This window comes from Papaver somniferum, chromosome 5 (assembly GCF_003573695.1).
Source record: "Papaver somniferum cultivar HN1 chromosome 5, ASM357369v1, whole genome shotgun sequence".
NCBI lineage: Eukaryota > Viridiplantae > Streptophyta > Magnoliopsida > Ranunculales > Papaveraceae > Papaver > Papaver somniferum.
The window spans coordinates 80522525-80548161 of record NC_039362.1 but is presented as its reverse complement, the minus strand read 5'-3'; the positions used below and the strand labels follow the sequence as shown (position 1 = coordinate 80548161).

At 36.1% G+C, this 25637-nt stretch overlaps 2 protein-coding genes across 2 annotated transcripts; one reads left to right on the top strand and one right to left on the bottom strand.

The window, feature by feature from the left end:
• The first annotated feature begins 366 nt into the window (after nt 1–366).
• On the top strand, nt 367–6160 carry LOC113282015. The gene is made up of 14 exons (XM_026530932.1): nt 367–775; nt 1547–1637; nt 1757–1841; nt 2099–2183; nt 2272–2341; nt 3455–3524; nt 4062–4107; nt 4195–4444; nt 4559–4770; nt 4900–4980; nt 5054–5123; nt 5285–5365; nt 5496–5575; nt 5696–6160. The coding sequence occupies exons 1-14, from the start codon at nt 642–644 to the stop codon at nt 5772–5774; spliced, it is 1434 nt and encodes a 477-aa protein (XP_026386717.1). The 5' UTR covers nt 367–641; the 3' UTR covers nt 5775–6160.
• Nucleotides 6161–6276: 116 nt separating this feature from the next.
• Nucleotides 6277–8080, bottom strand: LOC113277573 (leucoanthocyanidin reductase-like). The gene is made up of 5 exons (XM_026526634.1): nt 7802–8080; nt 7577–7717; nt 7185–7422; nt 6903–7106; nt 6277–6793 (listed from the first exon to the last, which is right to left on the bottom strand). The coding sequence occupies exons 1-5, from the start codon at nt 8018–8020 to the stop codon at nt 6498–6500; spliced, it is 1098 nt and encodes a 365-aa protein (XP_026382419.1). The 5' UTR covers nt 8021–8080; the 3' UTR covers nt 6277–6497.
• Between the last annotated feature and the right edge of the window lie 17557 nt (nt 8081–25637).

The window sequence follows — 25637 nt, the reverse complement described above, 5'->3', positions numbered from 1 at the left end:
CGCTTCAACAAGCGGTGCGGGATGTACTTGTGTCATAAGAAGATGGTTGAGGTGTGACCCTAGACAGGGCATTGTATTTGTGTCATAAGAAGATGGTTGAGGTGTGATCCTAGATAGGGCATTGACAACTCTGTTTTCAGTTTCTTTGTGGAATCGAACCCCGTGCCTCTCGCATGCCAAACGAGCGCTCTACCATATGAGCTACACCCCCGTTTGATTTCTTTCTTTAATCGGCAATAATAACGGCATAACACAATACACCCCAAAAATAAAAAGTAATTACTGTAACTTGTAACGGAGGAATTAAGGGGATAGTGTTGGAAAAACATCCACTTTTTTTTGATTAATTATTTAATATTGCCTTGGATTCAAAGTCATAAAAGAGGCTAATTCAGCTTAATCCCTTTTTTCTCTTTCCTCAGTAATGTCGCTCACGAAAATTTCATTTCAATCCTCCCCCTGATGTAAATTTGTCTCTCATTTATTGCTATATACTCATCACACTTCTCTTAATCACTCTGAATTCGTCCTCTTTTTATCACTCTGAATTTCTGAGTTTTTCATCAATAGAGATTACAAGAAGAAGAAAAAAGTTTCAGATTTTTCCCCCTTTTTAGTAGGTGGTTGGTTCTTCAGGGTTAATGCAGCAAAGGACAACTATGAGCTGGAGAAGAGTCGCTAAATCTGCTCAGGCTCTAGCTGCTCACACTTTTCTCTTTTGTTTCACGATTTTACTCCTACTCAAACTTGATCATGTCGTTTCTTACTCTTGGTGGTTAGTCTTCAAATTCTTAGTTTTTGTAACAAATTTTTCTGTAATTGGAATTCACATGTTATTAATTTTGATCCTTAACGAGTCTTAGCAATTTGAAATTGTGAATCCAGAAATTTTGGCCTGATACCTAATCTTGAAAGTGCCAATTTAGGGAATTTATCAATATTTGTGCTTGTGACATAGTTTCAATTAAGTCATGCAATAGCTTTCCTATTTTAACATCATGGGTCATGTTCGATTCGATCGTTTAGGTTGACAGGGAGGAGTTTTGTGTGTGAATTGTTGAAATTGAGGGTTCTAGCTACACTGAATAGTGTTTATATGGATTATTATGGACTTTGTAGATATATATGTGCATTGATTTTCTTGAAATATTTGACCTTTTGTTGGTATCTATGATAACCATTTTGACAGTGTAATGATTTGTCAGCCAGCCTTCTAGTTACAGTGAGATTTAGGGTAAACTACTTGTGATTTAAAAACAGTTATTTTGTTCCAATTTACAGATTAGGTTGAAGGTTGTCCATTTCAAATTTAGACATGCTATGAAAGCACAAAGAAAAGATTGTTACTTTAAGTAGATTAGTGTAAGTAAATGCATGCATATGCGGACTTGCACAATAATCTTGTTGAGTTTTTGGCGTTCTAAAATTGGGCTAACTATTTATGTAGTGTTTGATCCTTTCTAGATATAACTGAGACGCACCTACAGAAAAAGAAAAACTTCTACGTTCATTTAACTTATGTTCGATTTTCTTTTTTACTGCGCAGGATGATTTTTTCCCCACTCTGGCTATTTCATGCAGTTGTTGCACGAGGGAGATTCTCTTTACCAGCTCCAGCTATACCGCATGATCGCCATGTATGTATTTTTTGTTATAGGCCAGATTTTTTTGGTTAATGATAAACTACTTTGCAAAAAGAACTTTTGGTTGCGTGATTAAGTGATGGCAGGGGGTTATACTCTTTCTTTCTGGACAGTGGGCACCTTGTCATGCCATTGTCGCAACACCATTGCTTGTTGCCTTCGAGCTGCTCCTTTGTGTGTATCTGGACAGCATATATGGTATGCACATAACACCTTTGACTAACAATTGTGAGGGTTAAACTCAAAATAGTCGGGGATTTGCAGGGATCTGTTCGTCTTTCTATTAGGCACGATGACACCTTTGATTGCAAAATCGATGAATGATTATTGCTTCTTCTTTTTTTCCTCGTAGCCTCATTGCTGGGGCCTACGTCATTTATTTAATGTGCATATAAGAGCTTGTATCTTTTTATATACTGCTCCAGTTGACATTATGCTTTCTGCATTTTGCACAGCGCAAGGTTATGCAGCTCTAAATTTGAAGATCGTTTTTCTTCCACTGTTGGCTTTTGAGATGATTATTTTGATTGACAATTTCAGGTACTTCTTGTCTTAATTATATGTGCCATCATGAACCAATTCATCTAGTTATCCTTTCGTCTTATTTATCTATTCTTCTTGTCTCCAGGATGTGCAGGGCTCTTATGCCCGGAGATGAAGAAGGGATGAATGATGATGCGATATGGGAGATGCTTCCGGTAAATTTCCTTATTTAATCGTGGCTTTGATCCAAGTATTATTCATGCTGTTTAAAAGTTTTGTCATTTTATTCAACCCCATAATAAATGTTATCTAAAAATAATAGATTATATGCTGCCAATGTTTTAAAAAGCGAAAATGTGAAGTGATACGCTCTCTTAGCAAGGCGCAAAGCACTGCTAGAAAGCGTTATCGAACCGCTGCTTCGCTAAATATCTAGATTAATAACTACTTGCAAATTTATATGAAAAACTAAGAAGTTCTCCAAAAGCTATACCTTTTTGGTACACTTTTTTTTAGCTTGGGTAGACATGTTCGAAGAATGGGCTAAAATAAGTGGCTGTAAGAGAGAATAAAATAGTTATATTTGTTTTACATACTATTTTAGGTTATGAAAAAGCTAAACAGAGTCAACAGACATTTAGGGAAGGTTTTGGGGCTTTAAAGCCTTAAAAAAAATCTGACAGAGAAAACCTATTAGCAAAGCGTGAGTATCAAGGCGTTTTGGAGGCAAAGCGCTAAAAAGCGGGTATTAAAGCGCGAAGCGAAACGTTTTTTAAAACACTGTATGCTGCTATGAGAATTTATTCTTAACTTGAGGACTGTGTATAAGATTGGGGCCAAATGCATGTTGTTCGAGACCAACATTTTCCGTTCCTTCCTCCCAGGCCTGCCTTAACATTGGAACTCTACACGAGTCTTTACAGCTGTGTTTCTGTAATGCCTCCTGCAATTTCTTACTACTGCTGTACAGTCCCTAATAATTTTTAATGCTTACCATCGCAGTCAAAGTTCAAACTATGTGAGTCGTGAAGCATTCTCATGATATTTTTATTTTTCTTGTTGCATTGTTGCTAGTATGTTTGGGAAATTGCTCCGATGAAAAATGTTGTACCACCTTACTAGTTAAATACTACTATTAGTATTGTTGGCGATAAAAGGGACATAACTTTGAAATGAAGGGGTTTATATTCTGCTTCTCATATATGTCTCTATATATGTATATGTGCATCTTTTTATGGGTATATGCATGTATATTTCAGATACATAAACTAATCTCATGGTTTTCATATCATCCTGAAATTCACTAACATCACCATCTCTCTTTCTAGCATTTTTGGGTTGCGATCTCTATGGTTTTCTTAGTTGCTGCGACGACATTTACACTTCTTAAGCTGTCTGGTAAGCTCTGTATCTCAACTCAAAGAATGTTATGTCCTTTAGTGAAGTCATTATTCCTGTTATACTCTTTTTAATCCAGTTTGTTTCAATGGGATAACAGCAGGTGCTAAAAGTAACTTAAATTGTAATGATGTATAGTTTATTGTTTGGTGGGTAAATAAACATGAAATTCCACCTTTCCGCTTAATAGAATTCTTGTGACGGTGATTTGAGTAGATATTATATTTCATTTTCTATTTTCATTCTTAAGTTATCTTTTTATATTTTGTAAAAGATGTGTCTGGTGCACATTTGTTGAATAACTATACCTGCCAAAGTATCACCATATTATTTGATGAACAATGTATGTCTGTGGATGAAATAAAGTGAGTACAATTCTCACCCATGAAGTAGGTGTTTTCCATGTGTCAGATGTTTTGACTGTATTGCGAGTCATAACCAATTGAACTACATAACATCCATATCCCGAGTTCGAATGATAAGATCTGTGTTATTTTCCTTGTTGTTTTGCATAGCTAAGTTAGTATTCTACTGCAGGTGATGTAGGTGCCCTAGGCTGGTGGGATTTATTTATAAACTTTGGGTACTCTTTTTACTTTACAATCTGTTTGTCTCAATATCCTTTATTTTCCCCGTTGTTGTGTCTTATCTGTTTTTCTTTCCTGTGTAGCATCGCAGAATGCTTTGCATTTCTTGTTTGCACAAAATGGACGAATCCAATGATCCATAGAAATAATCACACTCGAGAAGCAAGTTCTTCCTCTACGGCTGTTAGATATCCGGACTCGAGCAGTAGTTTAGTGGTTTCTTCCGAGGAAGAGCAGTACCAGGAAAGAATGTGTACCCTTCAGGATATCGGCGGTCATATTATGAAAATTCCATTAATTGGTTTTCAAGTCCTTCTTTTCATGCATTTAGAGGTATGACGGGCAGTAAGGATTAATTCATCTTTTTTCCATGTATACTTTTGGTTATTGTGGATAATGGTAGCTTTCTGAAGCTAAAGTAGTGTCTTTGATTGATTTGAATATCAGGGAACGCCACCTGGGGCTAGGCATATGCCACTTCCACTTATTTTCTCTCCACTCTTCTTGCTTCAAGGGGCTGGAGTCATTTTTTCCATCTTAAGTTTAGTGGAGAGGGTTGTTCTTTTACTTCGTAGTGGAGTAAATACAAGTACAACAAGATATTTCAGAATTTCTTCAAGGGCTCGTGATTGCTTTGGATTTATTCGCCGTGGTTCTAGGTATGATCTCTTAATTTCCATTAGGTGCACAGTTTGGAGAGCAAAAACACTATAGTTTAGAGTTATCACTAGATATCCTGCAATGTTCTGTAATAAGTTTCATTTCATGTTGGTGATGTTTTATGTCAGGCTTCTGGGTTGGTGGTCTATTGATGAAGGAAGTCGAGAAGAACACGCTCGTCTTTACCAGTGTGGGACTGCTGATGCCGGGTGAGTTTTTGTAGATTTTAAGATTTCTACCACCATTTCTGCTTACTTACTCTTGTACTATTATAATACGCAGATATAACACCTTTTGTAAATACCCGCCCGAGATAGTGAAGAAAATGCCTAAAAAGGATCTTGCTGAAGAGGTGCCTCCTCTTTTGCCATCATGCCTTATTTCATTTTGCAGCTGTTGATTCTTTAATATTCACTCTGTTCAATACTTCATGCACTGTGTAGATTATACATTTTTCTGGTACTGTCAACAATTTTTGTTATATGATATAGTGTGTCTTGCGACTCCTGTCAGGTTTGGAGACTACAAGCTGCTCTTGGGGAGCAAGCAGAAATCACAAAATATAGCCAGCAGGAGTTTGAGAGACTTCAAAATGTAATTTGCACAACCTCAAGTCAATGTTGTACAAAAAAAATATGTGAAACTGTTTCTTTCATTTCATTTCTTATCGAGGAATCCTCAGTTGGTTGTTCTTACTTTTTTTTTCTTGATGGGGGATGGTCAGGAAAAAGTCTTGTGCAGGATATGCTTCGTGGCGGACATAAATGTGGTCTTACTTCCTTGCAGGCATCGCATCCTTTGCTGGTATGAGATTACTATGGCCGACTACTAATGTTGCAAATCTAACAACGTTAGCAACTCTATTTATAACTTTTTTTTTGTGTACTTCGTTTAAGATTTTTCTAAAATTTCTTTCATACACAGTGCTTGCTCCAACAAATGTAAGAAATGCCCGGTGTGCAGAGTCCCAATCGACGAGCGCATGTCTGTATATGATGTATAAATATATTATCTGACACATTGCCGAAAAGCTTTTATATTAAATGCATTCCAAAGCAAAAAGTTCAAGAATGGCGGGTGCCTCAAGCGTGTAATTTACATGTACAGGATTGATGATAACTGGTACAAAAAAGAAACATACAAGGGTGGGGGAATTTGGGGCTTTTTTCTTTGGCAAATTTGGAACCTTTTTGTCATGTTTTGTAGTGCAAGCATTAGGCAGTTGCAGGGATGTTAACATGCAGTTTCTCTCTATAATCAAACTTGTAAATAGTTAACTGCAAGCATGGTAACAAAAGTTTGTCTGTTTTTCTAGGTCTCGCAGGTTGTAACATTAAAAGTTGCTGGAATCTAATTCTGCTATAAATATATTAACGGTTGATTTTTGAACCGTGCATGGCTCTTTACCTGCGAAAACGAATTCTAGTCCCACTGACCCCTTGCTTTACTTGGGGACTACTGAATTCTAGGTGGAAACAGGATTTTTTCATGAAATGTGACAGTAATTAGTTTTCAACCTTTCATTAACAAAGAAACATACTCATTAGTTGATCCACAAATTAATAAAATACATGAATGATAAAAGCTTATTTGGTTCTTCAACAAATTAGACTTAAACAGACAAATCAAAGCAAATGTTTGCTACGGGAGTTCTGAAGCAGAATAAACTTAAAGTAGACAAACCCAACCAAATGTTGGTTACTCGAGCAGTTTAGAAGTCACCGGGTCAGGCATATGTTGCTGTTATTTGCCTTACATCCACCAAAGGATTCGAAGTTGCAATTCCATCATCAACTCCTGCATTTTGGACTGCTTTGACCGCATTATCTAAAGGTGGAGAGTGCTCAATGAGTTTGATGACGAAGTCATCGAAGCATTCGTCAATAGTCTTGAAAGAGATATCGGGGTACAATGAGCTCACTTCAACATTGTCTGGTCCTTCAACCGGATAATTGATTTGGCAACCCTTTATAAATATATCATGAGTGAACGAAGCAACAATACTTTGTGGAATCAAGTTTTCTGCATCGAACACAAAAAGAACCAAGAAATGACATATTTAGCTGATATTAGTACCTTCCAGTACAATACGACTAATAAAAAGAAAAGTGAGAAATGATCTTAAAAAAACCTTTGGCAGCTGAAAGTAAGTCATGTTCGGAGATGGTGATTCTTGGGAGAGTTCTCTTGATCTTCTTCTCCCATAATGATGCTAACTCGTTTATGTTAAGGTAGTTACAGGATGGCCTGAAATGAACTGATTTGTTTATTGTACGTTTATCTTCGATGGTTTTCAAGGTGAATTTTCCAATATCGGCACCGGCTACAAAATACGCTGCAAACGTGCAAATGAAATGTATATATTTTAGACATAACATCGTACATATGTATTTCTAATAACAGCTTTGCTTACCCTTAGTGGTGCCGTTTCCATAGATCTGAAACCGATCTAATGGTGGAAGTACTTCAGAAGGGTGAGTGTTGTCGTGATAAGGCCAAGCAGCGACTGAATTACAGCAGATATAAGTGTATGGAATTCCTGATTCTTTAATCAGACGTCGTACTTCTCGTTTCTCCTTGTACATGGTTAGCCCTGGCTCTACTGGATCAGCTCTATCTATGTCGTGCCCAAACTCTGATGGCAAAAACCTCTGCGAACCACATTAAAAAAGAAAATCACTTAGAATGTTTGAATCAAACATACTGGTTAAGGCTTGCTGTGGAAATAGTTTAATTGTAAGGTCCTAGGTCCAGCCTGTACGCATGCAGCATATCATGGGTAGTATAATGTGTTTGTGCATGTACCTTGACAGTACCAACCGCTTTGATGGCATGAATAAGCGTAACCTGGTCTAAAATATTCTCACCACCAACAGCAGATATCACAACTTCAATCTTGTAATCTTTTAGCAACTTTTCCATGAAATCCTGATCATTGATTGAACCCTGAAGTGTATATACTTTCAGTTGCATGAAACCAAACCAAACTTAAGTATAAGGAGACAGAATAAGGCTTACTATAAAACTTACATGTAATACGATGGCACCTCTGTCTAGGAGGGATTTGATAGTTTTTGCCTTAGATGGATACTGCAAACCAGGACGAGCTAAGAGATACGTAGGTCGACCACAGTTAAGGCTAGCTTCAGCAATGAAACGGCCAATGAACCCGGTCGATCCAACAATTAGAGTTCGACCCTTCGGCTGATCATGACAAGCAGTTGGTAATTCAACAACAGAAGGAGCCATATATGAGTATAAATGATTGAATAGTACTATTCGAGCTATAGGATGCAATATGTTCTAGGATTTCAATGAAGAATGGGAAATATATGTAGTAGAAGTATGGCATATATGGTAGTGAGAAAAAGCAAAGAATGAAGGTAGTAAAGATGAATTGATTTTCAGCTAACCGCAGTTAATGTACTGGAGAATGAACCTAATAGTCCACTTCATGCACATGTGCGTATTTAACTATCTAATTACGTTTTCATTTCTTTATTAAGTAAACTTCAGGGGGGGTAGTTTCATGTGTTTTTATTGCTGTTGTTTATTTCCTTAGCCTAGTTTGTTTGATCAAGGTGGTAGTTGAACAACCACTCTCAACAATCAGGCTGTGGTTGGTTGCACGTAACTGTTGTTTTTCCTTATCGTTAAATTTGTGGGTAACACCATACACAATTTTACCGTCTTACTTAAGAAGCATGTGCTGCTGCAGGTTGCTTGCCGTCAGTGAATGGAAAAGCTAGGGAAAACTTTATGTGATGCAAATGATAGTATTAATGTATACCAGTGCAGTGCACAACTTCTAGATTTCTTTCAAAGAGTGGGATAGTGAACTACATTGTACTAGACGACTAGTTCAAGGGTGTCTTTGGTTTACCTAATCAAAATTTTGACATTAGATTTATGTAATCCATGAATCTTGCAGCCTTGCTCAATACACAGGTCACAACTACCTCACCTCCTGTATTGAATTTGAATCCTGACCTCACATGCGTTAGTCATTTATTTTCTTGATGAACTGCCTTAATCAAATTACTATCCTTACTTCTTGGGTCAGTAATTATTATGACAGTTTTAGCAATGATCATGTTCATTCTATGTACCAAGCTCAAGCCTGTGGTCAACCCTAGTGAAAAAGTTATCCTTGGCGAGTTCAAATTTTTCATGATTTCTCTTGTGGTCAATGTGGTTGTTTCATGCAAGACATCTCTTTGATTTTTTTTTATTTTTTTTAACATGGGGATATACAATTGTGTATAGTTATTTTCTCTCTTTCATCTACCACTGGTAAAATTTCATGTACATTCTTATCTCTCTTATCGTATGTTGTAAAAGGCGTTGGGCAAAGCGAGGCGCCAAGCCCAGCGCCTAGGCCTAGGGCGCTCAAGGCGTCCCAGGCGAGCGCTCGAGATTTAGAAAACAACAGAAGAAGCTTTATTTTGGCGCCTTGGGCGCTTTTCTTCTCAAACTCCCCTTGGGCGCCTTTTACAACATAGCTCTTATCCTTTGATCAAAAAAGAAAAATTTATGTATATCGTGAGTGAAAATTTTTCATCTGTAACCCATAAAAAGAAAATTTGATGAGAAAGGTTAAACTTTAAGTAGAAAGAAAAATTTATGGGACAAAGCTCTAAAAGTCCACAATCCAAAGATTATCATTAATTACAATCTAATAATTCCTTCCAATGCGAAATCAGATCGTTACATTGTATGGTAGGAAACAAATTTCCCTCCAAACAAGGACATTCTACTTTTTACCTCGTTGATGATCAACGCTGCTATATTCCCCCACTATTTGCCCCCATGACATGTCAAACAATCAAATCCCAGATTTGGAAGCCTTGAACCCTCTGGGCGTGTGGTGGGTCTTAGGCTGAATGTCATGTACTAGTATGCGAGCAGCACGTCATATGGGAATATTTTGGGGGCAAAAGATGGGGTACAAAGCATTTTCAGTTACGACATCCCCACCATTGCCGCCAATAGAGCCAATAGATTAGGGGTGCGCATGGTCTGGATTGAACCAGTTTAGCCTTATCCACATCCGGTCCAACACGTGAGGGATTTCAAGCTTGCATCCACATCAAATTTATCGTCCAACGGGTTAACATTCGTTGAATACGTACATGGACGAATTCAATATGTATGATCTAACTGATTTTTTTTATATAATTAATATTTTAAGTAGATAGAAAAAACTAACAATAATGACTTAAATTCCCATAAAACTTACATAACAATGCTATAGACAATGCTAAATCTACAAATATTATAAATCTTAATCATGATGCTACCACAACAAATCATTATTATAAGGTGTAATATACAAGTATTAGAGCATTCGTCGGTTGAATTCACCAAACGGTTGTATGTCAAGTTTGGTTGTCATATTTTAGCTCAAAAACTCGAAGTTGCTAGATTTGATTACTAGAGTCAACTTCGTTAGGTTAGACTAGGAGCATGAAAATGTTGAGACTCGCTCTTGTTACCCATGAAGAACCTGAAGATGTCTTGTCATCAATGAACACGTTATCCTTCAGTTCGAGGTTAGTAGCAACAGACTTGACTTGTTCCATTTATATCTTTATTCTTTCAAGTCAAAATTTATTGAAAACATAATATACGAAGGAATGTTTGTTTGCCTGTATCTAATATCGGTGACTTGGTCATTATTCTATGATCAAAGTATGAAGGAAAGATACACTAGTTGTTTCACACAACTTTGGTATATGGCTATGATGTATAGTTAATCTATCGACTTCCTAAATCAACATAAAATTAATTGGTAACTCGTTACCGTTTAGTGTATTGCACTTCCAGAATGAATTCAACCCTTGGGATTATTGATGAAGGGTTTTCATTAACATAATCTTAGTAGGTAAACTTTCGGGAAAAAAAATCATAGTCAAAATAGTCAGGACCAATCCGTGGAAAGATCCCAATTATAGTGTCGATCCCTAGTGGCAATGACCAATCCCAAGACTGATATCAGATGCAGGACCGATCCCTGACCAATCATTTTGAAGTTTAATTCGAGTTTACATTTTCGATATGTTTGATGATCTTCGGGTTTCTACAAACATCGAGATATACACGGACTGAACTTTGAATATTCACATAGTGTCGACATAGTGATTTGAACATATGATAAACTCTTATTACTTAATGTTCTAGTATTTTCCTTTGATACTCAAGGTGAAATCCTGAAACGGAAATACTGTAATCTTCTAAGATATCAGAAAATACATACTTACCATATCCCAGAGGTTTGTATATCTCTAGTTACTATATCAGTAAAATATATGAATGTATACTAAATATAATATTAGTTATCAACTAAGAGTGTACTTGGTATATTGGTTGGAATGTAGTTCGAATTTGACAAAACCGAAAATATACATTTATTGCATATCTTAAGGATTTTCGGATTTGGTAATTCTTTTTCTTCTAAACAAGCCTTGGTCAAAACATTATAAATAGTAGAGCTTGTATTCTTGCAACTCATCCCTTGACACACTGCCTGATCGTTTGTGTGGGAAGCGAACTCGTTGATGGAGAAGAGTAATCTAATTAGGTAAAATCTCTTGTGTTGCCTCATTTAAAGTCTTCTTTGGGATCAAAAAGATTTTAGTAGTAGCATTAGTGAGAAACTAAACCATATTGTTATTTTAGTTTTCGGTTATTGATTTGATTGACTAACGGAATAGTTATCTTTGATAGACAAGACTTGATTATTCCATTGTCCTTCTTTTGTGATATAAAGCCGCTCAAGTTTGTTTGAGGATCGACTATTACAGATATAGTGATTCGATATTTTTATATAGAACTTTTAGTCGATCAACGTTAACAGACTCTGTTTTGCGTGTGTTGATCATTAGTAGAAATCAAGTTGTTTGTGAAGGTTACTTTTAAGATTGAAGACTTCTTTTTGGTTTCTTATCTTTGTGATACTTCGTAAACACTTGATTCTATGGGGTCCAACCAAGTAGTTTATTTCGATAAGCATCATACTTATTGAAAGATCGAACAACTGTCTAGTTGCTTCTCCAAGTACAGTTTCTTGGATAAAGCTTATTCACTGAGATTGATTATTTTTGTAATCTTTGTCTTGGTTTGGTCTTCGACCAAAAAAGTTTGTATTGATTAAACAAATGATCATTTATACTCAACTTTATCTCTGATCATTGCCGGATTTGGGAGATATATAATGAGATGCGCTTACTGGAACATGTTAGTCTTTTACTGTTTCGGGTTACGATCCAAAGGAGCTGAGAGCAAGTATCTTCACCGGATATGAAGAAACTTAAGATAATTGACTCTATCTTGGGATTCAAATGCATAGACCAGATTAGTTGTAGGCGTAAAAATAATGGAGCAACTAAGTAACTAGGAGTAGTTTACTTGGTCTCAACTATACGAAGTTGTAATAATCAATTTGTATAGCGGCTTAATTCTGAGAGTATTTAAAATAAGACCAGGTCTCGTGGTTTTTCTGCCTTGCAGTTTTCCTCGTTAATAAAATCTTGTGTGTCGTGTGATTTACTTTACATCTGCATTATATTATTTTTTTATCGTTATAATTAAAGTAAATATACTTGAACGTTAATCAAACTTGGTACGATCTTATAGGTTGAATCGGTCTCGAACTTAAGATATATACCAAGTACATCTTGGTAAAGTAATTTTTTGGTGGTTATTGTTTCTGTAAGATTACACAAGGTGTGTTTATAGTAGGTTGATACGAAAAGATTATGGTGTATTGAGTACCCTCGTCATTTCAACAGTTATACCTGTTTTTCTGTACTTCTCAAGTTCAAGCCTTTAAAATTCGATGGAACTAAATGTTGAAAGATGAATATATAATAATTATATATAAATACTATACTAGACTCATATTCTATAAAAATTATATATATATATATATCCCTAATGTAACGGGTGTGAATGTCCAACGGATTTTTAAAATGGTATCGTACAAAATCCAAAATCCGTTGGATCTCGAAACTGCACTCGTGACCAGTATATTAATGTATGAGTCATACACCCACCCGCAAAGAAGATGGGTGTGCCGGATCGAATTCTCGGATCATATCGCAAATGTTCACCCCCACAACATGTTGTAAAGAACATAATGGACTAAATTTATTCTACAAATCCTGAATTTATTTTTCCACTTTTCAGGTATATTGAGTCTCTCAAGTGAGTAGAATATATCCACGTCGCTTAAAGAGGAAAAACGCTTCAATCGAAAGCCTAACAAGAAAGAGGCGAGTCTCCTATGTGCTTGCGGTGTTAGAACTATCAGTAAAGGGTGTTGAGGCTAGAATATACAGTAGCTAAGAAGGGAGCAAAATTGAACCTACAAGAATGACATGTCATGTTAGAAGGGATGAAATTACTTGGAGCTGGAGCAGCACTTGTAATTCAGATGGACCCGATAATTTACTATGCTTCTTACAAGCTTCAGATCTTTTGATCACTAACTTGACCCTTGATACAAAATATGCCTAGTGATTGAATCTTTATGGTGGTATATTCTTTAACATGTAAGCTTATTACCACCACTTGAATTTCAACCGCTAAAAATTAATGGTTAAAATGATGAGGTTATAGTATAACGAGAACACAGTAACCAAATTAGCCGCTGAATTGGTTTTGATTATATCTGTAGTTCCATACAAAAATTAGCCTCAAAAGTGTAAGATGCTTTCGTTTTAACATTCTCAAATCTATATAACTTCATGATTATTATATAAATAAATTTGGCAAAATTTGACGTGACTTTTTTGCCTTTTTTTCCTCAGTAAAAGAGATAAACCTCGCACATTAATTTTCTTTATAGATAAAGAAAAGAAGTTACTGACAATCTGAAAATAGAGTTGATGCCTTCCACATTTGAGGACTTAGGTTTCTCACTCCAGTTTTAGCTAAGTTCTGGAGTTTCGGATTTTGTTTGGACTTAATGTCCTTACATGTAACAACATTAAAAGAGGATAAAAGAATGAGCAGCTAATCCATTCTGGAATTGGTTTTCCAACTGGTTCGTCTTAAGCTTTATTGTAAAGTCTTGTTGATATGGGTGTTGTTTCCTTGTAGATAGAAATCTTTGCAGTTTAGTTGACTAGCCCACTCCAGAGCATCGCGGACATCTAGGAAGTCTCCTTCTTCTTTTCCATGGACTCTGGCTCTTCTTGTCTTTCTGCCAATGGTTTCTCCATTAGGCCATGTAATCGAAATAACAATACATGTTAGACCTGTTACATGAGTTTTCATTTCCTTGTAGGACATGGGTTAGTCTTTTGAAAGACCACTTCACATCTTGCCTTCCATATGAACCAGCATATGGTGGCGCATAGATCCTTCCAAGGGCCAAAATGGGTTTGGGGGTCTGAGGTTTGAAACCAGCTCGAGCACCAGTCATTAAAAGTGGTAAATCCACGAACAACATTTTCCAGATTTAAAAAACAAAAGGAGCATGCAGATTTAGTAAAGGAACAATGCATAAGAGAATGTTCCTCTGTCTCAATATCATTCCTGCACATAGAATATGGTCAATATGAACAGACATAGTTACACTATGAGGCACAATATTGTTTTTCATTTTCCAAATAAAGAACTGGATTTTTGGCAGAACATCCCAGATTTTCACCGCAAGACTATCCGTAACTTGTTCTTGTTTGTTGTCAAGAAGATCATAAAAAGACTTACTAGTGAACCTCCTTGAGGATTATCAATCCATCTAAGGATGTCATCTTTGTTTCTATCAGGGATGATAGTTAAAATTTTCTCTACCAGTCAAATATTTGTTACAAATCATGGATATCCCAACCATAGTCAGTCAACAAAAGTTTGATGTCCAGTGTAGTCAGGGTTTAAGATCAGAGGATGGTCATCCATATCCGATATCAAGTTATATTTAAAGTTATGAACAATATTACCTCTACCTATTTACCAAGTGCTATACTCTTTCACTAGCACCAGACCCATGTGGATCCCCTTCCAAGCCCAAGGGGCACCATCATTAAAACTAGCATGGAAATGGTTGGTATGAGGAAAGTACCTACCTTTCATAGTCATAGAGTAAATCGAGTTAGGCTATTGAAACATTCTCCAAGCATTCTTAACAATCAAAGCAAGATTCATTTTATTTAGGTCTTTTAGCCATTCCCCCCTTTTTCTTTACTAACATTGAGTTTAAACAATTTCTTCATATAGACACCCTTAGAAACACTACGGTCGCCAGATTTTCCCATCAGAAATCTATTATTAGGCCGTAGCTTTCTTAGTAATTTTGTTTAGGGAGAACAAAAGTAGACATGTTATAAACAAGTAAAGTTTCAAGGATAGTTTTAGCTAAAATTTCACTACAAGCAGGACTGGCAGATTTACCTTTCCAAACTTTGAGACGACCACCCATCTTATCTAACAGATTATCAAAGCAAGCAATTTTCGATTTATTGGTAAACAGGGGGCTCCTAGGTATTTATCATCAAGCCTAATTTTCTTTACCTTAAGGATATCAATTATGGATTTTCCAAAATTATTACTAATGTTTGGTGTGAAGAAATTTTCAGATTTAAAGTTTTTTATCATTTGACCCAAGGTGTTACCATAATCCTCAAGAATGGTTAGGAGGTTTGAGCTCCTTGTGGTAGTGGCCTTGGTGATGATTAGGAAATCATATGCGAAGAGCCAATGAGTTATAGCCGGATAATGATTGTCTATCCTAAATCTTGTGATTAGCCCCTGATTTTCAGCATTGGTAAGAGTCCTGGAAAAGGATTTCATACACAAAATGAAGAGGTAGGAAGATAGAGGATCGCCCTGCCTCAGACCTCTAGTCGGTTTGAAAGGTTTACTAGCAATCCATTTATGAGAATGGTCGATGACCTAGTGCTAATGCAGTGGTATATAAGGTTACACCAAGTATCGCAAAATCCCACTTTTTTTTTAAAGATATAAAACAAAGAATCCCAATCATCCCAGTCAAAGGATTTAGACATATCAATTTTCAGGCCAAGGTAGTCAGTTTTAGATTTCTTCTTAGCTTATGGCATGTATTATCTCATGAGCAACACGAATGTTGTCAGAGATTAGCCGATTTTTAACAAAAGCCGATTGAAAGGGGAACTCAACTTGTCTAAGTGAGGTTTCAACCTATTAGCTATAACTTTAGAGATAATTTTATAAGCAATGTTACATAGACTTATAGGTCTATAGTCTTCCGGAGTGGTAGGATGAAAGACCTTCGGGATTAGGGATATAAAAGTTTGGTTCAACTGAGTGAGCATGTGAGCACAACTAAAGAAGGCCTTAACAATTTTGATGATATCACTACTGACAAGCTCCCAATTCTTTTGGAAGAAACAGGCCGGGAAACCATCTGGTCCCGGACTGGCAATAGGTGGAATGTTAAAGAGCTTCATCATGAATTTCAACATCAGTGGTCTTAGATATCAACATGATATTATCAACTTCAGTAATTATGTGCGAACAAGATTGACTATATCATGATTAATAACAGGAGAAGAAATGGTAAGCAAATTTTCAAAATAAATATTCAAACAATTAAAAATATTATTCCTACCTTCTATCCACAAGTTATTGCAGTCATATAACCCATCTATTTGGTTCCTTCTTTGTCTAATAACGAGATTTGGGTGAAACTAGTGATTCTATCACCTAAGAGGATCGTGTGTTCTCTACCCTTTATTTTCAACCGTTCTTCCTCATAATCAAATATCTTCTGGATTTCCAATTTGGTATTTAAAATGTTAGGATCATCCAATGTTAGAAGTGTTCATGATAATCAAGTTTATATGACCAAATTTGAGTTCGGAAATTTTACCAAAATGATCCTAGAGACATCATAGTTATGCTGACTCCACAAATTCAAGATCAAAGAAATTTTCTAATTTTAACAATTATAATCATCCGAACAAACCATAAGGACAGTAACGATGACATATTAAAATTAAGAGGCCAAATTTGTTTTGAAATTAAGGAATGGGATCTTTTGAAATCCAACTTTTTTCTATCCATTTATGGTTATCATTCTTGGATAACTTTCTTATTAGTCAAATTAAACACGGCAAAATTATTCTCTTAGAGGTTTTTTTATTTTTTGTTTTTTTCTTCTATAAATACTCCCATCTTATAAGAATACAATCGATTTAAAATATTTTCTGATCTCTTAAAGATCAACACAACAAAATTGATACAGTTTTTCCAAGACGAGATAACCATTCGTCTCGAGAACAAAATTATCTACTAATTAATAAGTTGTTTGGAATTATATCACGGGGTTCTAAAGCGAAAACAGAAAATAATAAGAATCCCACGAATATCATGTATGACCGAGTAAAACATCAAAAGATCAGAAGAAAAAAAAACAAACAAACAATACGAGCCAAATTCTGATTCCCAGTGAAATCCGAACAAACATAGAGTTACACAGGAAAAAGTAAGAGATACATAGTACGAATTTTTGTAGTATATTGTACTGTATAAATTAGTAGCAACATTCGGTACATAATAAGAGACTATACGTAGATTTAACACATACGAAATCATTCAGTAGAAGAAGAAGAAGAAATTAAAACATAAGGAAACCTTTGGGGGTCTGTAATATCTAGTGATGTAATAACTTAATGTTTCTACCGTACCAGACATCATTTTAAGTCTTGGCATGGCGCTGACATGTATTGTTGACATCATCCTCCCGCCGCCGCCAGCCTCGTTTCCACATTCTTATTCTTATCCCAATGCACTCAATCCTATAGTCGACCAGGACATCATCATAATCGTGACATCTCTCAAAACAAAACCAATCACAAGCCCGATACAAAATGTCACTAAAGCAATCAAACTTACTGATGCAAAGTTAATCATTTTTACTAGCATTTTCTTAGTGTCTCCTTTGCTTGCCATCTCTCGTAGTTTTATGTCTTAAACAGTCTCTAACTCACTGGATTCCATATATAGAGTTCAATAACAGTCCATGCATGATCATGTCTCATGAATGAATTAACCGTACGCAAAAACTGAATGTCTGTATTCTCGCGCCACAAACAAAGCATTGGGGGTTTCCTCAATTAAGTTTGTCATAATTGTTCTGATATTACGATAGATTTGAAAAAAATTCAGCAAGCAACAAACACCAAATGGTCTTGGATGGACCAGCGAACACTCAAGGCCCATCTTCAAAAAAAAAAAAAAAAACGTTTTTTTTTGTACCACCCTATTTTAGTGGGGGACCATTAAGTGATAGGAACATCTACCCTACAGTTATAAGGGGTGTCCTAAAGAATAGAGATGACTAATCTACCCTCATCCTAATCAAGATTATAACTAATCCTAATAATTCACTAATCTAACCACTACCCACTAATTTAAAACCTAAATAAACCCAACTAATTTATTTCAGTTTCAAAACAAAAACATTCTTCTTATGTTCATCTTTTTCTTTTCTTCTTCGTAGACATCGTCCATTAATCGTAGATTCGAAAAAAATTCATCGTCCATTAATCAATCGTTTATAAACTACGCGTACCAAGCAAACTCCAAGAATTCCAGGATTGAGTCTGGGACTCGCACGTATAGCGAATCTCCCTAATCAAATTCAAATCGATAAACAACTTCAAGCAAAAGGTCAAGTCCAAATCGAGCATCCAACAACAAAAAAGAAGCCTGATTTAATATGCAAATTCACGGGTAATTTCTGTCATACCCGCTCCTTTTAATTCGCTTTTTGTTGAAGAAATTGATCTGAAATCATCAAAACCTATTGAAAATGGTAGTTACAGTAAAAATTTCGGCTAGGAAATTTTTAGAAGACCCTAGATTTGGTAACCGAACTTCTAATATTAAGAACTCTCCGGTAAAGTAGGCTAATGTTTGGTAACCGAACCGTGTAGTTCGGTAAGCTCGCAAAAAATAATTCCGTAACCGAACTCATTCTTTATAGGGAAAAGTTGAGTTCGATTTGGTCGATAAAATTATGCTGCTAACCGAACCTTGATAATATATAGTTCGGTTACTTCGCAAATTATATCAGGTAATCGAACTTTAGTCTGGTAACACCAAATATATAGTTTGGTTACTTCGAAATTTGTACCAGGTAACCGAACTTTTGGTTGTTGACACTAAATGTTGTGTTTGGTTTGGTCCCATGTTGTCCCATGTTCTATTTTATTTGATAACCCAATATTATGTTTAGCTAATACTTTGGTTTTCATTCATTAGGAACAAAAGAAGAAGAGCTAACCCACACGTAGATGAAGATTTGAGAACTCCCATCCCTCGTGGTAGAATATACTTAGATTTCCGAAACCGTGATACCAAATATGCTAAACATGGAGGGGGGTCGTTACCAGAAATCAACCAAGAGAATGTTCGCAATGTAATCCAAGATGTCAATAAAAAGATGATGGAGAACACAATTGATCATGCTATTGAAGAAGAAAAAGATGATGAAAAATACCAAGGAAATGAAGACGAAGGAAATGAAGAGGATGAAGATGTAGAGGATGAAGAACAAGAAGAAGAGGATGAAGATGTAGAGGAAGAAGAAGATGAACAAGGTAAATAAGGAAAAAAAGAGAAAGAATCCGAAGAAGAAAGAGAGAAAGAGACCGAAGAAGAAGAAATACAAGAGGAAGAGGAAGAAGAGGAAGGACAAGAAGGAGGAGAAGAAGAGGATGAGTCCGAAAAAAAAGAAGGGGCAGACTTCGAAGAAGAGGATGTGTCTTCGTACAAAATATCAACGGGGGAAGGTTGATTATCAATTGGTATTGGATCACATGCAACCTACGAGAAATAACACAACGTCATTACCAACCACAAACAAGAAACACTTAATTGTTCGGCAATGTAAACAATTTTTTCGACCATGCCGAACAAAGAGTTCAATTATCTAATATCTAAAAAAAATTGTGATCTTGCCGAACTTGTTCTTTTGATTTTCTATTAGAAGTTCGGCAACAAAATTAGTATACTCGACTAAACCGAACAGAGAGTTCGGTTATCTAATCCCTAAAAAAAATTTGTGATCTGGCCGAACTTGTTCTTTCGATTTTCTATTACAAGTTCGGCAACAAAAGTAGTACACTCGACTAAACCGAACTATTATTTATATAATCTACAAAAATAGTTCGGCTACGTTTTCTGGAAAAAAGATAACCGAACTCTCAAAAACCTCCATTAAAATAGAGTTTTGTTACATGCGTCTTCTGAAACAAGGAACCGAACTATACTTACAGAAAAGTTCGGTTAATTGTTCTTCAAGTCTGGTAACCAAACTACTTTGACCTAGCCAAAATTTGTTTCTGAAATTTTCAGTTTAGCCTATTTTTTGGCCAATTCAAGCTACATTAACTAAATTTGAGCCATACTTGAGTACCCATAACTTCATCCTCTAGTTGTGGCTGATAAAGTCCATCATTTGGGTCGTTAGATTGAGTATGGGGAAGAAAGCATTCATCATCTAATAAATAACTCATACCCAGATCGTTATAAAGATTGACAAATACTCTATGAAATGAAGGAGGTTTTGATTCAGATGAGGAGTTATCATCACAAGAATCACTCATTTCATATTTACCAAACTCAAAATAATTTTTTTTGGGTTCACCCATCTTCTTCTTCATATTTACCAAACTGAATATATGAATATTGGTGATGATGCTAAGAATCAAGTTGTCGTGAATCCTACCAACACCAGTCTTTGGTAAGCTTTTCAACATATTTATTAATGTATATATCATTTCTTGGTGTCTTGTTTATTATAGATCGTACTCTAGCCAGTACAAGTTTTATATCTTGTTCAGTAATTGATTACATCTTGTGTCTGTATGTCTAGATAATAAGGTACATGAACATAACAATTTTGGTTTGCTTTATGGCTTAACTATTTTCCTACCCTCAGAAGGTAAGGTAATCCTAGAAATGTCATTTCTGGGCCAATTGTGAAGAGGAGGGATTCAAAGCCAGATGGGTTGTAGCTTGGAATGGTATGGTTAATTAGTTTCAGAAATACACGAGGTGCATGTCTAGGTTTTATACAGTCCCTTTTATGAATTTCCCATGGGAGTTTACATTCCATACAAATCTGGAAATACATCTCAGTTAATATGGTTGGAGGCAAGCACTATGGTCTTCTTATGTGTTATATAGGTTTTTCACATCATTATGTGTGTTCATGATGCCGCTGGAACAGATTCTATGTTTTCGTTGATTTGATTACCTCTATTTTAGTTCTTTCAATTTCTATACAACATTATAATTCTTTTCGTGGTAATTTTGGATTAATGTACTCATTGAAATCGTTTTCGGAATCTAGGTTCTGTTTTCTAGATGAAAAACTTTTGACTGATAACTTTGTTCAGAATGATATCACATTATGGCCTTTGAAAGTAATTTCTGGCGCAGAAAACCTGTGATTTAAGTCAACTATAAGGGAAGGGATATACAGTTTTCAACTGAGGAAATATCATTTATGGTTCTCATTAATATGCGAAAAACTGGAAGATGTTATCTTGGTTCAATGTTTAAAAACGTTGTTATCACCAGTCCATGCTTACTTTAATGATTCTCAGTGTCATGATACTAGGGATGTTGATAGACACATTTTTGTGTCTACGTTTTCCTTAATTTCATGTATTGTTGGTACTCGATTTTTGTACTTATTATGGTATTTTATGTGTTTTTAGGTATTTTTGGAAATAAACATTCTTGGAAAAATCGGCTCGAAAAGTCGTCTAAAGCACCGGAAGGAACGTGTTATTCGGACTCTCACTTTTGGATAAGGGGCTCCCAAATGATAAGGGGTACCCAAAGGATATTTGCACCCAAGCAGCTAATCAGAGACACCCCTCATGGCATCTGCTATTCGCACCCCAGGACCGGATAGGGGGCACCCATCTTCTTCTTCACGGGAAAGATATTTGGCGGGAAAAGAAATCTCAACTGTGTGAGATCCTGGTCATGATATTATGGGGATATTTGTGTCTTTAAGATATGATTATCTTCTTACCATGAAAGTAAGATTTTGTACGTGTCTTGAATTGAAGGAAATCGTATACTTTTGGATATTTTCGAAAACAGGGAAGGAATTATTCACGGAATTAATTGGAGATATTCTCTTCATTATTTGGCTCAATTAAATGAGAAGATTTGGATATACCACACAACTCAGAAGACGTGTGAAAATGGAAAGGAAATATTCCCGTGAAATACTTTCATTAACTGCAAAGATCTTTTGGAGTAATTGAGATGATTGTCGACCTAAGATTGACTTCAAAGTATAAATAAGAGTGTCTTGGGTATCAGTGAGGGGATGGAGAGTTTGGGCATCGTTTAGAGCAAACCCGGTTTAATCATTATTTTCTCCCATTTCATCACTTGTAAACACTTTTGAGCAATGAAAAATTATTCTGAGTGTGTTTCCAATATGCGGAGCTAGACCCCAATCCTTGGGGCTATGGAGGAAGCTGTTGTTTCCGTAAAAGTGATACATTTCTATTTTTAATTAATTATAACAACTCTATTATGATTTTTGCTTTGAATTAAAACTTGATTATATGATTTTAATTAGTTAGGTGTATTTTCTCTTGATAGAATATGCTTGCTTTAGGGTTTTGATATTCTATGCTTGGATTAACATCTATTCTTTTGAAAATCTACATGTCTAGGCAATACTATTAGAATCAATTTGAATGTTGAGTTGCATAATTATTGTTTTATTAAATCACTAATATCGACCAATGGTGGAATCCTAGCCCCGGTCTCTCCATAATTTTTACAACACTTTTTAATTGAGTTTGTTATTTTTATTTATAAAAATGAAGTCAAAAAAAATCTTCCTTCACAAGTCTCAACGAACCTTTTACCACAACATCATTGAAAATAACCATCAATTTTTGGCGCCGCCGACGCGGACTTGTCTTTAGGCTAGAGTTTTTAGATTTTTTTTTCTTTTTTAGGTTTTTATTTGTTTTATTTTATTTGTTCTTCTTTACGTTTTTGGATTTTTGTCTTTTCCTTACAGAATTTGGAATTGGAGCGAAAGAATATTTTGCCAAAGCTTTTGGTGAATACTTAAAGACTTGGAGTAAAAGGCAAAGCGAAAGGAGCGAAAGAAGAAGATTTTTTTTATTTAATAAAAAAAAGAGAGAAAAAAAAGAGAGACATTTTTATTTTTTTAGATATTATTTTTTTATTTTTTTAGACTTTTCTTTTTCTTTTGCACTTTATTTTTTTGGACTTTGGACTTAGACTTTGGACATTCTTTTTTTTTAAACCCTACGAAAGGGTAGTATTAAATATTAAACTGTTAGTAGAGAAGGACGGCGATTGCGATATCGCCTCGGCCCCTCGGGTTCGTACATGACTTAGGAGTCGTGGCCCGAGTTGACTTCAGCGGTTCATCCCCCGTCTGGAACGGGAGGTAAGTTTGTCGAAACACTCGTGAATCCCCTGTCAGCGAGTTACTGTCTTCCTTCGTGTGAATATATGTCGAGGAACTGAATACGGCTGCTTTAATTTCCTAGTAAAGTGCAAGGACTTGCCATACAAGATAAGGGTTCGGATTTCATCACCGTTCTCTTCTTGCCCGCCTTAGGAAAACGATACCAAACGCGAACCTAAGCTTAAAATACTGACTAGAACGAGACCATAGGGTAACGAGCTTAATAGGAAAGTCGTTTGAAAAATATTGGTTACTCTTTTAAGCATACTTCGAAGTTCATGATGGTTTTTGTGAGTTGAATGCGTGACTGCGCCGCCTTGTAATGCGGTGAGGCCTTGGGTATCAAAGCTCCACGCATCTTCCCTCGCCTCTATTCAACTTACTTTTAATCGGATTGATTCTAGAGGGTTTTGCTTAAATTGTAACGAATTCCCTTTCGAAGGATTAGAAGCTGGTCTAGAAACAATCTAAGTGGAGCCATCATGCTTTTTGTTTGCTAGAAATCAGTAGGTTTGTTGTGGTGAAGTCAGCCTTGTTTGTGTTTGCATAGAACTTCCCTTCCTTTTATGACTTTTCTTTTTCTTTTGTTTTTCTAGTGTATACCCGAGGTTATTAGAGAGCGGACCTGGAAAAGAAACACTCTAGGTCGTTTGATTAGTGATAAACCTAGTAGTTCTTCTTATGAAGGCGGGGAGCTCGAAGACTCTTCTTTTCGGAGCTACGTTTTTGGAAACTTCAGTTTTGAGAATCTGCTTCTCTGTGAAGAAAGTACTCTTAGTACTTCAGCTGTGCCAGCGATGACAACTTTGAAAGATTACAAATTCCCAACTAGGACCAACCCAGCTTCGTGCATTAAATTGCCAGCCAGTACAACTAATTTCGAGATAAAACCTAGTATTCTTCAAATGATCCCTATATTCTTAGGAAAATATGATGAGCACCCTTATTTTCATATTAGGGACTTTAAGGAAATTTGTGGGACAGTTAGAATAAAAGACCTTACTGATGAAGTTTTGAAACTTAAGATGTTCCCCTTTTCCTTGAGAGATAGAGCCAATACCTGGATGAACAACCTACCATCTGAATCCATTGAAACATGGCAGGAACTTATTGCTGCTTTCTATATGAAATTCTACCATAAGCATAAAACTGCAGTTGTTAGGCAGAAAATTAGTGATAGTGTACAACAAGAGGGAGAGTCTCTCTATAGGTTTTTAGAGAGATTCAATGATCTCCCATCCCAGTGTCCTCACCATGGATTTGATAAGATGGAACTTGTAGAGATTATTTATAATGGTTTAGACTATTCTACCAAAGCCATGGTCGAGTCTATGTGCGCTGGTGAGTTCACTAATAAAAATGTTGATGATGCTTATACCTTCTTAGGAGCTATTGCTGAAAAATCCCAACAGTGGGAGTCTTGTGATGAACCCCCTAAAAGACTCTTGGTCAATAGAAGTAGCACCAATGTGGTAGATACAAGCTTCGGGTCAGATGCTACGTTTGCTGCTTTGTCTAGAAGGCTAGAAGCTTTGGAATTGAATCAGCCTAAATATAGGTCTCTTGTTGAAACTGATGATAGGATTAGAGCCTCTCAAGTCTCTAGTTGTGGAGTAGAACCTAATAACTCGTTTTGGGAAGGTCATGTTAGTGAAGAGCAAGCCTATGTTGTCTATAACAATGCTAGGTTCAGAAGTTTGACCCATACTCAGAGACGTACAACCCTGGTTGGAGAAACCATCCTAATTTTTCTTGGTCCAAGGGCCAGAATCAAGGTCAGCCTAGTAATACTCAGCCTCCCCCAGGTTTTGGTTATACTCAGAACCCTTCAGGTCAAACCCAGTTTCAGAAAACTTCTGAGAAAAAGATCTCTACCTTAGAAGAAGCTATTACTATGTTAGTAAAGAACCATGATATGTTATCAGCTAACCACCTTAGCTTTCAACAAGAAACCATGCAGAACCATAAGGATAATTCCCAGACTCTTGCTAAATTAGAACTTCAAGTCGTCCAAATAGCTAAGTATTTAAGTGAGAGAGAAGAAGGTAAGTTTCCTAGTCAAACTCAAGCCAATCCTAGGGGGGTCCATCAAATATCTTTAGTTGGTGAGGAATCATCAAACCATGTGAACTCGATAAAAACCCTTAGGAGCGGTAAAACAGTAGACAATAAGGTAGCCATGACTAGTGAACATATTGTAGTTCCACCCTCTACTTCCCAAGAGGAACCCATAACTTAGGAAACTGAAACAATTTCTAAGGAGTCCCAAGAAATTCCTGATAGGACTATCTTTGTGCCTAGAGCCCCATATCCTCAGTTGTTAACCCCAACAAGGAAGGAGTCAACTTTCAACGAGATAATGGAAATATTTAAGCAAGTGAACATCAACATTCC

What these genes read in the sequence shown, in the direction of transcription:
- LOC113282015 (XM_026530932.1), top strand. Translation starts at nt 642, where the DNA reads ATGCAGCAAAGGACAACTATGAGCTGGAGAAGAGTCGCTAAATCTGCT. An exon ending in GTCGTTTCTTACTCTTGGTG is followed by an intron (nt 776 to 1,546) that starts GTTAGTCTTCAA and finishes TTTACTGCGCAG; the next exon opens with GATGATTTTTTCCCCACTCT. An exon ending in CTATACCGCATGATCGCCAT is followed by an intron (nt 1,638 to 1,756) that starts GTATGTATTTTT and finishes CTTTCTGGACAG; the next exon opens with TGGGCACCTTGTCATGCCAT.
- LOC113277573 (XM_026526634.1), bottom strand. Translation starts at nt 8,020, where the DNA reads ATGGCTCCTTCTGTTGTTGAATTACCAACTGCTTGTCATGATCAGCCG. An exon ending in GAGGTGCCATCGTATTACAT is followed by an intron (nt 7,718 to 7,801) that starts GTAAGTTTTATA and finishes TATACACTTCAG; the next exon opens with GGTTCAATCAATGATCAGGA. An exon ending in AAGCGGTTGGTACTGTCAAG is followed by an intron (nt 7,423 to 7,576) that starts GTACATGCACAA and finishes TGTGGTTCGCAG; the next exon opens with AGGTTTTTGCCATCAGAGTT.